The sequence below is a fragment of the Mastomys coucha genome, unplaced genomic scaffold (genome assembly GCF_008632895.1).
Source record: "Mastomys coucha isolate ucsf_1 unplaced genomic scaffold, UCSF_Mcou_1 pScaffold23, whole genome shotgun sequence".
Classification (NCBI taxonomy): domain Eukaryota; kingdom Metazoa; phylum Chordata; class Mammalia; order Rodentia; family Muridae; genus Mastomys; species Mastomys coucha.
Window position 1 is genome coordinate 65165899 of NW_022196906.1, and position 13509 is coordinate 65179407.

General features: G+C 37.2%; 1 protein-coding gene across 14 annotated transcripts in view; it reads left to right on the forward strand.

Moving 5' to 3' along the window:
• The window catches only part of Sltm (SAFB like transcription modulator), a 49546-nt gene that overhangs the window by 22129 nt on the left and 13908 nt on the right, over positions 1 to 13509 (forward strand). For 7 of the 14 annotated variants that reach the window (XM_031346325.1, XM_031346335.1, XM_031346330.1 and 4 more), the window contains 4 exons: positions 7195 to 7222; positions 8522 to 8990; positions 9617 to 9666; positions 11963 to 12081. In XM_031346325.1, the coding sequence (XP_031202185.1) occupies positions 7195 to 7222; positions 8522 to 8990; positions 9617 to 9666; positions 11963 to 12081 (666 nt within the window). The remainder of the gene's footprint in view (positions 1 to 7194; positions 7223 to 8521; positions 8991 to 9616; positions 9667 to 11962; positions 12082 to 13509) is intronic. The other 7 variants (XM_031346327.1, XM_031346336.1, XM_031346333.1 and 4 more) reach the window with 2 other exon arrangements.

The following is a 13509-nucleotide window of genomic DNA, read 5'->3' on the forward strand; positions in this document are numbered from 1 at the left end:
CATGAAACTATTACATATCTTGAGCTATTTCAGCTCCTTTAGTCTGTTTTACTTCCACCTCCATCTATATTGTGCATTTCTGCAGTTTTAAGTCTTTAAGTCAAGTGCATTTTCTATGACAAAGTTCAATGTGTAGCTTTGGAAGAAATTATTAATAGAAAAATGATAGTGTCATTAAGTAATGATGTCAATATTCAGATATTCATTCAGCTAGGATATTTTTTTACAGCTTGTTTGAATCCAGCTCTATCCATTGTGATTGATTGGCATGTCTGTTAATGCTCTTTTCATCTATAGCCCTGCTCTCTGACTTAGTTTCTCCTAGATGTACTTGTTGAGAGACTTTGTTGATAATCTCGTAGAGCATGGGTTGTAAAGTCTTCCTTAAAGGGCCAGGTAGTAAACATTTTAACTGTTTTGGGCCATATAGTCTGTATTGTAACTACTCAGCTGTGCCATGATGGTGTGAAAGCAGTTAGAGATGATGTAAAAATGAATGGGCCTGGCTGTTTTTCAATAAAAATAGCAGTTTCCCAAGTCTTGGAAACTGCTGGTTGTATTCCATGTTGTCTTTGTACATATTTCTGCTTACTGTAGTTACTGGTAAGTTGGCATAGACTGCTGTGCTTACTATCAGATTCAAGGATAGTGTGAGATACAGGGGCTTCATGGTAGGATGCTGCCCTTGTGCTGCTTTTTGTATGGATCCTAGGTGATGAGTTTCAAAGTGGTCATAATATTTAACTGAAATATTTCTAGAAAAATTAACCTTTTATGTACTAATTGGTTATCAAGTAGTGTCATTTATAAAGGAGAACCAGGATATGTATTGTTTTTTCTCCTTTTATTCACCAATTTGCAAAATAATGAACTAGTTTACTAGCACCTTCAACACTACTAATGAAATGAGCTTTTGGTTTTCTTTACACTTTTGTCCTTTTATTTTAGACTCATGGCTTTAGTATACTTAATGTATGTCAGTCTACTGTTATCATTACTGCTTACCTTCTGCTAGCAAGCATTTTTAGCTATCCTTATTTTTGGTGTATATAAAGGTTATGTAGTTTCTGCTAGACCTATAGGCAGCCACTACTTCTTGTTAGTGATGAATGCTATGTGAGAACAGCAGTCAGGGTGAGTGTTCACTGCTCCTGGGTTGTTCATTATTTCTAGGCTTCTGTAAGTAACTCAAAGGGTAGATTCTTCCAAGTTACCCATTTCCTGTAGCTCACAGCACATTACTAGATACAGTAGTCTAGTAGCATACTACCATCACCAAGGCTATTATTGAAGACTTAAGAGAGTTCCCCTGTTATAGCATATTCTTACTAAGATGAACAAGTTACTGTATTGCAGATCAGTTGTGCTCCTTAGGAGTAGAGCACCAACTGGTACATATTTCTTTTTATTCCGGTTGATTTGTTTCATCTAATTTTAATTATTGGTTTTTTAAAAAAATAAGTTTTAAGAGTCTATAGTTATTTTAATCTACTTCTATACATATTTAAAATATCTTCTTGATTTCACATCAAAGATATTGAGAAAGTGTCCTTGTAGTTTCCTGCTACTCCCTTTTTAGTAATTTTTTGAAAATCCTTGATTTGGGCTGGAGGGAAGTCTCAATGGTTCGGTAGTACAAGCTGTTCTCTGAAAGGTCCTGAGTTCGATTCTCAGCATTTACACGGTGGCTCAAGATCTCTGACTGCAGTTTAACTCTAGTCTTATTGAATCTGATGCCCTCTTCTGTACATGAAGATAAAATAGCTGTGTACATAAAATACATTAAAAAAAATCCTTGACCTAGTTTATTTCTTTAAAAAATACAAACAAGATATGATGTTTCTGTAAGGGTTGCTTAGCTCCAGGTAAACCCAGCCCTCCTGCTTTTGTCTTGAAGTTTCTGGATGAAGTTGCTTCTGATTCTATTCTACTTAATTATAGAACTGTGATTTCAAGTAGATCCTCTTGGTCAGTTTTAACATTAAGAATCATGACTGGGAATGGTTGGTAGAATGTTTTCCTACTATGTATAAAGTTTTGAGTTTGACCCCAGCACCATACTTCAAAACAAACCCTTCTTTGTTAGATCTGGTATATTTGTATTATCCTAGATCCTAGCATGAACATGTGCAGTTAGTGTTTCTTTGTAATTATTTGACTAAATTGAAGATGCCATTTACTTGAGATTTTTATTTTTTTTATTTTTTATTTTTATTTTATTTTTTGTTTTTCAAGACAGGGTTTCTCTGTATAGCCCTGGCTATCCTGGAACTCATTCTGTAGACCAGGCTGGCCTTGAACTCAGAAATCTGCCTGCCTCTGCCTCCCAAGTGCTGGGATTAAAGGTGTGCGCCACCACTGCCTGGCTGACAATTTATTTTTTAAAGCATTGAACAAACTAGGATTTTTTAAAAAATTTTATTTATTTAATGTATGAGGGCATCAGATCCCCTTATAGATGGTTGTGAGCCACTATGTGGTTGCTGGGAATTGAAGTTCTCGAAGAGCAGCCAGTGCTCTTAACTGCTGAGCCATCTTATCATCCCCTATTTGTGTATTTTGTTTTGTTTTGTTTTGCTTTGTTTTTGAACGTTATTTCTTTTCTTTTTTTGTTCTTTTGCTTTTTTGTTTTTTATTTTTTTAAGACAGGGTTCCTCTGTGTAGCCCTTGCTGTCCTGGAACTCACTTTGTAGACCAGGCTGGCCTCGAACTCAGAAATCCGCCTGCCTCTACCTCCCAAGTGCTGGGATTAAAGGTGTGTACCACCACTGCCTAGCCCTGAACATTATTTCTATAGTGTTCTTTAAGGGCTTTAAACCTTCAGTTCTCAGGAAGCTGGTTAGCTGGATGTGGTGGTATACAGATTTAATCCCAGCACTTGGGATTTAGACACAAGAGTATCTTGGTGAGTTTGAGACCAACCTGGTCTATATAGATAGCAAGTGCCAGGACTACATAGTGAAATACTGTCTCAAAAACAAAAGAGGGGCTTAGCACTTAAGAGTACTGATTGCTTTTACAGAGGATCTGGATTTGATTCCTAGCAACCAGCTCACAACCAGCTCCAGTTTCAGGAGATCCACTGCCCCCTTCTGGCCTCTTCAGACACCAGGCACACATGCATACATGCAGGCAAAAACACTGTACCCCTAAAATAGATATGAATAATAAGCAGGGGCCCTGAAGTACCCTAAGTACATGATTATGCCATGTCTGTTCCGTTTCTGTTTACCTATGTCCACATCACTTCTCTAACATGAGGGCCTTTCCATTTTGGGCTGAGAGACATGAAATCTGTGTACTTTTCAAAGCCAGGTTTATTCTCATTCTCTTCATAAAGTTAATTCCTCTTTGATCTAGTGGTTGCTTGCTGTTCATATCATAGAGTACTATATATTTACTACTTTTCTTTTTCCTTGATACATTATGGTATATCCCATATGATTCTATGGGATTAAGTCTAGATGGATGGTGATACAAATGTTTTAATGGTAAAGACCAACTAATTACATCTCATGCTTAGTCTCATATTCTTTAAAAGTTTTAATTACATTTGTGTGTGTAGATCAGAGTACAACTTGTGGGAGTGGTTTCTCTCCTACCATGTGAGTTCTGGGGATTAAACTCAGGTTATCAGGCTTGGCAGCAAGTACCCTTACCTACTGAGCCATCTCACTGGCTCATTTATTTAGTAGTTGGTTTATATTACACCATATTCTTTTTACTAAGTAACTCCATACTTTTAAGAGTTTTCTAAGTTCTATTTAACCTTACCATAGTACCGAAGTTAAGCCCTTTAGAAAGAGTAATAGCTTACAATATATTTATTCAGTGATTTTATTTCAGCAGATTCTTAGTGCTTATTTTTGGCTTAATATATTTAACATATGCAAGCCTGTTGCTGTGGTCTATACATTGTTCCCATGTTTAGCTGGGCCATTTTGTTTTTCCCATAGTGTTTAGTGTACTCTCAGGCAGATGCTAGACAGTTACTGATGTAAGATGATTTTGAAGGCTTAATTCAGTCAGGCTGAATATAGGTCTTTTTATTTAACCATGCACAGACATGTCTGTCACACATTAGCCTAAAGAATAGCAGTAGAATGTGAATGACTGAGAATTGTGTGTAAGGCTTGACTTTGATGCTTTGCTGTCCCTAGGGTGCTTGGGAAGAGAAGAGCTTGATGTTAAGTCTTTCAGCATTTGACTAGGGCTTGTAGGCCCCACTACAAGAGAAACTGCTTGAGTACCTGATTTTTAGAAAATGTGATTCATTTTTCATACATGAAATGCTCTTATTCAAGATAATCCCTCAAGTAGCCAAATTAAAGATTGTTTTCAGTGGGGAGGTTATTTCAAACACATTCCATATTTATACACAGGTGTCATGGTTTGGACATTTTCCTGTCTCTTGTATTTCTTGTTTTGTTATAAGGATTATAAGAAAAATGTCTAGGGAGCTCAAGAGAAGGCCCAGTGGTTAAGAGCACATATTGCTCTTACAGAGGACTGCAGTGTATATACACACACACACACACACACACACACGCACACAGTTCAAAAAGAGCTAAAACTTCAGTAAAACAAAGTAGTTTAACAGCATTTCTAATTAGCAGGAACTATAATATAGCAATTACTTTTCTTTCGAATTTACTTTTTTAAAATAGCAAATAATTTGTGCATCTTCAATCATGTTGTACCTTTAACAGAATAGCTTGGAAGTGGTATAGTGTTGGTTTATAAGTAAAAAATTCGTTAAGACATCTCATGTTATTTGCCTTTCAAGATAAACTAGTAAACCATACATAAGTTTGAAAGGAAAAATATATATTCAGATTTTGAGACTAGCTTATTTTCCTCTTTCCCCATACTTCCATCACCAATCAGTCTACCCAAAGCAGCATTCTTTCCAAGTGCTCCACTTCAGGGTGTAATCAAGAGCCCAGAGGTAGTGATTTATTTATTTGAATTTTCAATTATGTGGTTGCTACATAGGTGCCACAGCACACCTGTGGAAGTCAGAAGACAACTTGTGTTACATTAGTTTTTTTCCTTCCACATGTGGGTCCTCCATGTTGAACTCAAAGTTTCAGGTGTGTCAATGGGTAAAGGAACCCACTGGACCACCTTTATTAAATTTAATAACCAAGTTTATTAAATTCTTGGGAAAGTAGAGAGCTAGCTTGTGGTTAAGCGTACACACTGCTCTTCAAAAGGACCAGAGTTTGGTTCCTAGTATCCATGGTGGTGAGGAGCTCATAACTACCTGTGACTCCAGCTCTGAGGGATTTGATGTGTTCTGGACCTTAAGGACAACTGAAGTACAGACAGACACACACACACAAATATTAAAATATTAAAATTTAAATGAAAAAGAAATCATAGTATGCAATATCAATACACAGGTAGTATTTATGTTGCTATTGATTTATGGTGCAAGCATATGGTCTGGCATTCAGATCTCAAGCATTCATGTAAAAGCCCAAAGTGATACACACCTGTAACTCTGGAGTCCTGACCTGGAGATGACAGGATAGGACAGGCAGAACCCAAGAGCTCTCTGGCAAGCCAGTTTAGCTAACTGGTGAGCTCTCTGTTCAGTGAAAGACCCTGCTTCACCAAAAAAAGGGGAAGGGAGAGATAGAGGAAAGACACCTGCCATTGACCTTTGGCCTCTGTGTGCACATGTACCAACACACTCTTGTACGTATGCACACATACATACAACATTATTGTTGTTATCCATGATAAAAAATTTAATTTTGACTTGCATTGAAAGTTTTGCTTGAAATCTTCTTTCACTGCTAGGCAGGAGGAGTTGGTCGGGTCTTTCCTGGACCTGCAGCGTCTGAATCATCGGGACACATGTTAAGTGGTGCTCATTCTTCAGCTGTTTCACACCTGCAGAATCAGAAGCTGTGTGACTGGTGCCAGCAGCTTGTTTGAACAAGTGCTTCCAGGCTTGTGTGTGCTTCTGTGGTGTTTGAGAAGCAGCACTTTGAGGCTTTCCTCATGGGAGCACTCCCAGCTCACTAGAACCAACTGTGTTAAGCATTGAGTGACAAGGTGCTCCTGGGAACCTCATCTTTTGAGACTGTTATGCTTCCTAACTTTCCTGTGGCTTAAGTTTTGAGAGTTTAGCTTGGTGAAATTACCTTAGTAATCTTAGCAGTGTTTTCTTAATAAAAAAAAGTTGTTTTTTTTCCCCACTTCTGGCTGCAGACGAGTGGTTTAGTTACTGCTGAGCTCCCCCCTACCCTTTCACAGTATATACCCAATAAGCTATTTTTTTCTTAAAAAGAAAGACAAAATTCCTCCTCTTCCAAGAAAAACATCTTGTCATTGAGATATTTCTGTTTTAAATCTAGTACATAGCTAAATTTGGGAAATATCAAGTATCTTATGTTAAAATTTCTTGTTTTAAATGGGTATGTTCTTTGCTTTGATTTCCTGTAGCACAAATACCATTTTTAAGTTGGCTATTCACTAGTATATTAGTGACAGCTTTGAATTTATTTAACATATTTTTCTAGAAAGGGTAATTTGGAACTGCATCCTGATCTTCATCCCTTTTCCTTGTTGAAATGTAGAAAGGGAGGTGGGCTTTGTTTGTTTTTTTTTTTATTTATCATGCATCCACTCCATTGCTGATTATACTTCTAATTCCTTTGAATAATAATAATATGTTAAAAGTATCTCTGCTAGGCTGGTAAGATGGCTCAGTTGGGTGAAGGTGGTTGCTGCCAAGCCTAACCACCTGAATTTGATGTCCGTAGTAGAAGAAAATCAAAACTGACTTCCGTGGGCATAGTCATGTGAGCGGTGGCTCTCTCATTGCCTCCCCACTAATGTTATATTAAAAAGGTTCTTTAACAAGTATGAACTGAGTGGTATAAAAGAATTTTATTATTGACAGCTCTGTAGTACAAGTAAGGTTTGGATTATATTAACTAGTTTTGGTTAGTGAAATGATATACTTACTGAGAGATTTGCTTCTTTTTATAGATTTATATATAGCAGAAGGGTGCTCTGTAGTTCTAAATGGGTCTGAGTTTTGATTGAACATATTTGCATGTGATATGCATCTTTAATCAATATTTTTAAATTATCTACTAGTTTAAGTTGACTAATTTTTTGCTATTAGAATGTAGTTCTCTGGGTTTATTTTACATTTGATTATTCTTTGAATTTCAGGATGGTGAGGAAGAAGAAAATGAAAAAGGTATGTTTGATGCTAAGTAGAGTTTCAAGTTTATGGACATGTTAGAAAAGCAAATTATATGAAAATAAACATTCCTCATTTGAAATCTTAATTTAAAATAGTTTCTTTTCAAATTACCAATTTAGTGAATTAAGTTAGCTTCTTAATTTTCCAATTGGTTTTGGTTTTCTTTTGAACACAAGTTTATGCCTGATAGTACATATCAGTTACTGTAGTGAACAATTCCATTTTTCACTGTAGATTTAGTGATTTAATAGATTCAAAATCACTGTAGATTTTAAAAATAACTTGTAGCATACGGTAAGTAGATTCCGTCTTTAAGACTGACACTGCAGTAACTCATACGTGCTTATTGGAGTTTTATGACTCAATGAATTCTGCACTAGTCTTAAGAATGGTGAATGACCAGAAAACTGGCTTTTGTTTGCTACTTAGAGAAACTTTCATATGATTTTCTGACATGTGTAGTATCTTGGGAAACTATCTTATCCAATACAATCACAGGACAACAGTAGCAATATATGAGGTCACTATGAGGTTGAATTCTTGGACAGAAGTCACATTATCCTAACGGGACTAGAAAGGACATGGAGCAGGCTCCTCAGCCAGGCAGAATTAAAAGCCTAGAAGCAACGATGGAATAAAGCTACTGACTGCAAATCTCACATGCCCACGGTCTCCTCTCTATGGGAATGCAAGGTATCTTTGCCAACAGTCATTGCAGACCACCTGGACAGGATGCAGATAGCAAGCAGCCACTTTTCCTAGATGTCATGGAAGGAGCTTCTTCGAAGTCTACCGTAGCAGTTTTGCATTTGATTCTGGACTACCCAGGGATGAAGAGTGAAAAAGATGGGGCCTAGGAATACTCTGAAGACCAATGTCCTCAGATTGTGACCTTCTAGGAAGTCACCGAGGAGCTCCCAAGGTCACAAGGATTAAATCCCAAGATGAGCTGAACATTGAAAACAAATCCACATATCTCTCAACTCTACCACGGAGGAAAACAATTCAGATGCCATCAACTTCTAAGCAGAGATGAAGAGCTGACTCTTGAGGATGGATCCATTCTCTCTCTGTTGTTGTTTTGATGTTTGTATGTAGAGATCATTTTCCCCCCTGAAGAATAAGTGATCTTAGGTAAAGGATTGTGTATGTTAGTTAATCCCTGTGTTCCCCCTAACCCTCCATCAGTGCTAATGACTGGCTTTATATTTTCTAGGTCCTATTCTAGCATATGAATGTGAAATTGTTTAAACTTCTTGTTTTGCCATATTTATTCCTGTTAAATCCTCTTAGATATAGCAGGTTCTGGTGATGGCACACAAGAAGTATCTAAACCTCTTCCTTCAGAAGGGAGCCTAGCTGAGGCTGATCACACAGCTCATGAAGAGACGGAAGCTAATGCGACTGCGAAAGAAGCTGAGGAGGACAACATCTCGGTCACAATCCAGGCTGAAGATGCCATCACTCTGGATTTTGATGGTGATGACCTCCTAGAAACAGGTAAAAATGTGAAAATTACAGATTCTGAAGCAAGTAAGCCAAAAGATGGGCAGGACGCCATTGCACAGAGCCCGGAGAAGGAAACCAAGGATTATGAGATGAATCCGAACCATAAAGATGGTAAGAAGGAAGACTCCGTGAAGGGTGATCCTGTCGAGAAGGAAGCCAGAGAAAGTTCTAAGAAAGCAGAATCTGGAGACAAAGAAAAGGATACTTTGAAGAAAGGGCCCTCGTCTACAGGGGCCTCTGGTCAAGCAAAGAGGTTTGTTTTTCTATGTCAGTTCTTTACGATACTGAAATTCCAGCATTCAATAAGATCGCGCTACATTAAGGGGGTGGCTTCAAGACCATGTACAATAATTAGTGTCTTATGATCCTGCCTAGAGTATTTTTGACCGTCATAAGTTATTTTAAAAAAAAGTCAAGATCTTCATAATATGCAGTGTCCTGAGTGCATTGTCGAATTGTCAGCATATATTTGGTTTTTTTTTTTTCTTTTTTTTGGTTTCATTTTGGTTTTTTTGTTGTTGGTTTTTTTTTCAAATTGACAATTTTTGTGTTTTATTTTTAAAAACCCTTGTGATGGTGGTTAATGAGCAACTGTCAGTCCTAAGAACACAAAGTGAAGTCAAGCCCCAGCCCTGAAATCTGGAGAAGATGGCCATATATCCACTGAATAGGATTGCCAGAAAACCTAGATCTTCAGGCATCTTGGGCAAAATCAGTACAAGAAATCCTAAGGGAGCCATTTCAAGTAGCCTACTGTAGGCCTTTGGAGTTGTCCATGTGTATGAGTAGAACCCGTTTTACAATGCTGTCAATATCAAGCTGTTTGGGTTTTGTTTTGTTTTTTGTTTTCAATTTTCTTCTGGTGATTTGCTTCTTTAGCTCTTCAAAGGAATCTAAAGACAGCAAGACATCATCTAAAGATGACAAAGGTAACAATATTTTTTCTATTTATTTCATGATAACTTCACACATTTCCCAGCAAAAACGTTAATTGTCTGTGTCCCCTTTGACATTTAGTCTTTAGAACTCTGTTGAGAAGACACAGTTTCAATAACCTTTAACTGGTGGCATTAAAACAATTGTAGCAAGCCCTGTCATTTAAAACTTTTATCCTTTAGTTATTTTGTAAACTCATATGAACATGAGAAATTGTAGAAGTGTTTTCAGTTACAGTAAGTTTGAAACATCAGTCATGACCACATCTGTTTTCCTGCTCTATTTAGGATGAAACTTATATCATGAATATACTTGTGTATATATTTACGGACTGCTCTACTAACATTTGATAGTACTTAACTCTTTAAATTAGGATATACTTCTGTACATAGGAGTATACAGTATTTAAATGTTTCAGAGTTCACTTCCTAATTTGACTTATTTTGTGTTGGTGGTTGTCTTATGTAGAGAAATACTTTTATGTTCAATTCCTGTAAGATCTGAGGAACAATTTTTAAAAGTTTTATATAGTTGTACATGGTACCATGTTACATAAGAATCTTTATACGAGTATATGTTGTTCCTTGAGCATATCCCCCCATACTCCTGTAGGAAGCATATCTTATTGCTGCTTGTTATTTGGAGCTAGTTGGTTATCTTGTACCCATGAGCAATGCGATTTCATGTTGTATCTCTTCTATGATGGCTTTTAGAGCATTTGTTTTCTAAAAAAGCATCCTAAAAGAAGATGCTTTGTTCTTATGTACTGCCAAATCCTCAAATCTCTCCCAAAAGTCAGAGGAGGATTTCATGCCTTGCTGTGGTTGTGTTTCAATTAGTCTGTTTTCAGAGTTAGAAATTATTACTGACTTGGCTCAGTAACTATAATTGTAAGATCCTTGTCCTTTATAATTAGAGTTCATGGATAAGATACAGAGGATTATCCATTAAACCGAGAAACTTAGTAATTTTGGTTAAGCAGTACCTTCTTACCTGTTCTTTTCCTGTAATTTAGGTAAGTTCCCAGGACCAAGCATTGCTAGTTACTGTATATATACAAACTTCTAAGTTACATGTCATAAAATAAAACATTCTGATGACTGACCTTAAAAATAGGAAAAACATTAACTGTTGGTATTCTCAGGGTTTGAGTCATCTGTAGTGTTTCACTGTAAAATCTGCATGAAGCAGCTTTCCAGTTGTTGGCATTTATTTCATGTGACTTTAAATCCCTCCAGTGTTTATCCTTCTTCTTTTTGCATATGTGATAGCATGGCATTTTAGAAATTATTTTCTGTATCACAGCACTAAAGGAAGAAAGCACTGCTGGCACTAACTAACTTACATGCTTCATACACTTTCATGTGTGAAATCATATCTGTGTGGAGACAGTTCAGAAAAGCTGTGATCTCTAAAGTATTTTATTATTATTATTATTATTATTATTATTATTTGGTTTTTCGAGACAAGGTTTCTCTGTGTAGACCAGGCTGGCCTCGAACTCAGAAATCCACCTGCCAAGTGCTGTGATTAAAGGCGTGCGCCACCACTGCCCGGCCGATCTCTAAAGTCTTATTTTAAGGTTTCTATTCTTGCTTTAATGATTATTTTAGAAGATTGTTTCTTATTTACGTCTAGAGTTATTAAACTACCTGTGATTCCCATGAAGGTGGCCAGGTGTGGTAGCACAGGCACTGCAGCACTTGGGCAGCAGAGGCAGGCAGATCTCTGAGATCAAGGCTAAACCTGGTCTACAGTGAGTTCCAGGACAGCCAGGGCTACACAAGGAAATCCTTTTTCAGAAAACTAAAACAAACATACAAGCAAAAACCCCAAACCAAAAAGAAAAAGGAAATGAAGGTGAATTATTAAACTGTTTGTTCCCTACTCTGGATCTACCCTTTTTTTCTTTCCTATTTCTGAGAACCTTTAGTGTCCATGACAGATGTCCGGCCCTGGAGCAGTCTGCTCATTGCCACAGGACAGCTTCTAGGCACCTCAGTTCAGTGCAATGGTTTGAGGATAAATTGTTAAAATTTGTTACAAAAGAACAAAAAATAAGGAATTTTTCACCCACTTTGTGTTAAAATTCATATAACAGGGAGTGTACAAATATTCATTCTTACTGTTCTCTTTGATTTTCATAGTGATAAGTTTGTAAGAATGGGTATTGTAAGATTGTAATGTTATACTATCAAAATTTAAACGACAAAAGATTTCATAATGGGAGCTTGTGAGCCTTGTAGGCCACTGCAGGCACTTAAGCTTCTGGTGTTGAATCTGTCCTAGGGAGCACAGGCAGTGCTGGTGGGAGCAGCGGAAGCTCCACCAAGAACATCTGGGTCAGTGGACTGTCTTCTAATACCAAAGCTGCTGATTTGAAGAACCTCTTTGGCAAATATGGAAAGGTACATTCTTTTTACTTTTTAATATTCAAAACAGTTACATAAATATATTCTATATATCATACTTTTTTAAGTTTTTAGATTGATTTATCTTATTTCATGTGTATGAGTGTTTTGTTTGCATGATTTCTTTGTACCAGGTGTGTGCCTTGTTAGAAGAGGTCCTTGAGTCATGGACAGCTGTGAGCTACCATATGGGTGCTGGGAATTGGACCTGAGTCCTCTGCAAGAATAGCAAGTGTTCGCAACAGCTGAGCCATCTCTCTAGGCCAATAGTCTATATACTTTTGTACCTCTGAGCCTTGGGAGTCTTTGAGTTCCAAGTGTATACTCATTTTAGCTAAGAATTGAGTTTAGCTCAAAACTAAGAACATGATAAAAAGGATCTGGCAGATGCTGCGACTTTGGTCATCCTGAAAATATAAGAGGCTGGAATTAGTGGAATATATAAACTGCAGAGGAAACATATATTCTTGTTGTGGAGGTTCTCAGCCACTAATGAGGAAAATATAAAACTCTGTGTTTTATTGTTGAATATGGGACTGGCTACCATTCTCAATGTTTTCTATCTGACATCCTTAAGAACCTGCTTTGCTTAGACAACTTTCTTTTTTTTTTTTAAATAAGATTTATTTATTATTATATGTAAGTACACTGTAGCTGTCTTCAGATACCCCAGAAGAGGGCATCAGATCTCATTACAGATGGTTATGAGCTACCATGTGGTTGCTGGGATTTGAACTCAGGACCTTCGGAAGAGCAGTCAGTGCTCTTACCCGCTGAGCCATCTCTCCAGCCTTAGATGACTTTCTAATTAAAGTTGTAAAAGCCTCTAAATAATCAATAAAACAGGTTTTGAAATGTTAATGCTCTGTGTGTGTGTGTGTACGTGTGTGTGTGTATGTGTATACATGCGCCATTACTAGGCTCCCTAACAGTAAAGAGTACAATTACAGGACACTCAGCCAATAGATAGTACTATGCTACCACTGGCCTGCATCTCAGTGCAGGCCTGCCTTTTTTTTTTTAAAGATTTATTTATTTTATGTATATGAGTACACCATTGCCCTCTTCAGATACACCAAAAGAGTGCATCAGATCCCATTACAGGTGGTTATGAGCCACCATGTGGTTGCTGGGATTGAACTCAGGACTTCTGGAAGAGCAGTCAGTGCTCTTAACCGCTGAGCCACCTCTCCATCTCCAGTCATGCCTTTCTATTCAAAAGCATCTACTTAAATCTTCATCCTCCATGGATACATCATAGTTTTTTACCTTGCTCTACTTACTACTAGCTATTTGAGAGTAGAAATCTTACCCTACTTTGTATGCATATGGCAGGCTTTAAATGCTTATCAAATTAATAACGAGTACTGGTTATCAGAATGACAGTCCCAGAATCAACTGTGGCGTACGTTGAGTTCTGTTTCA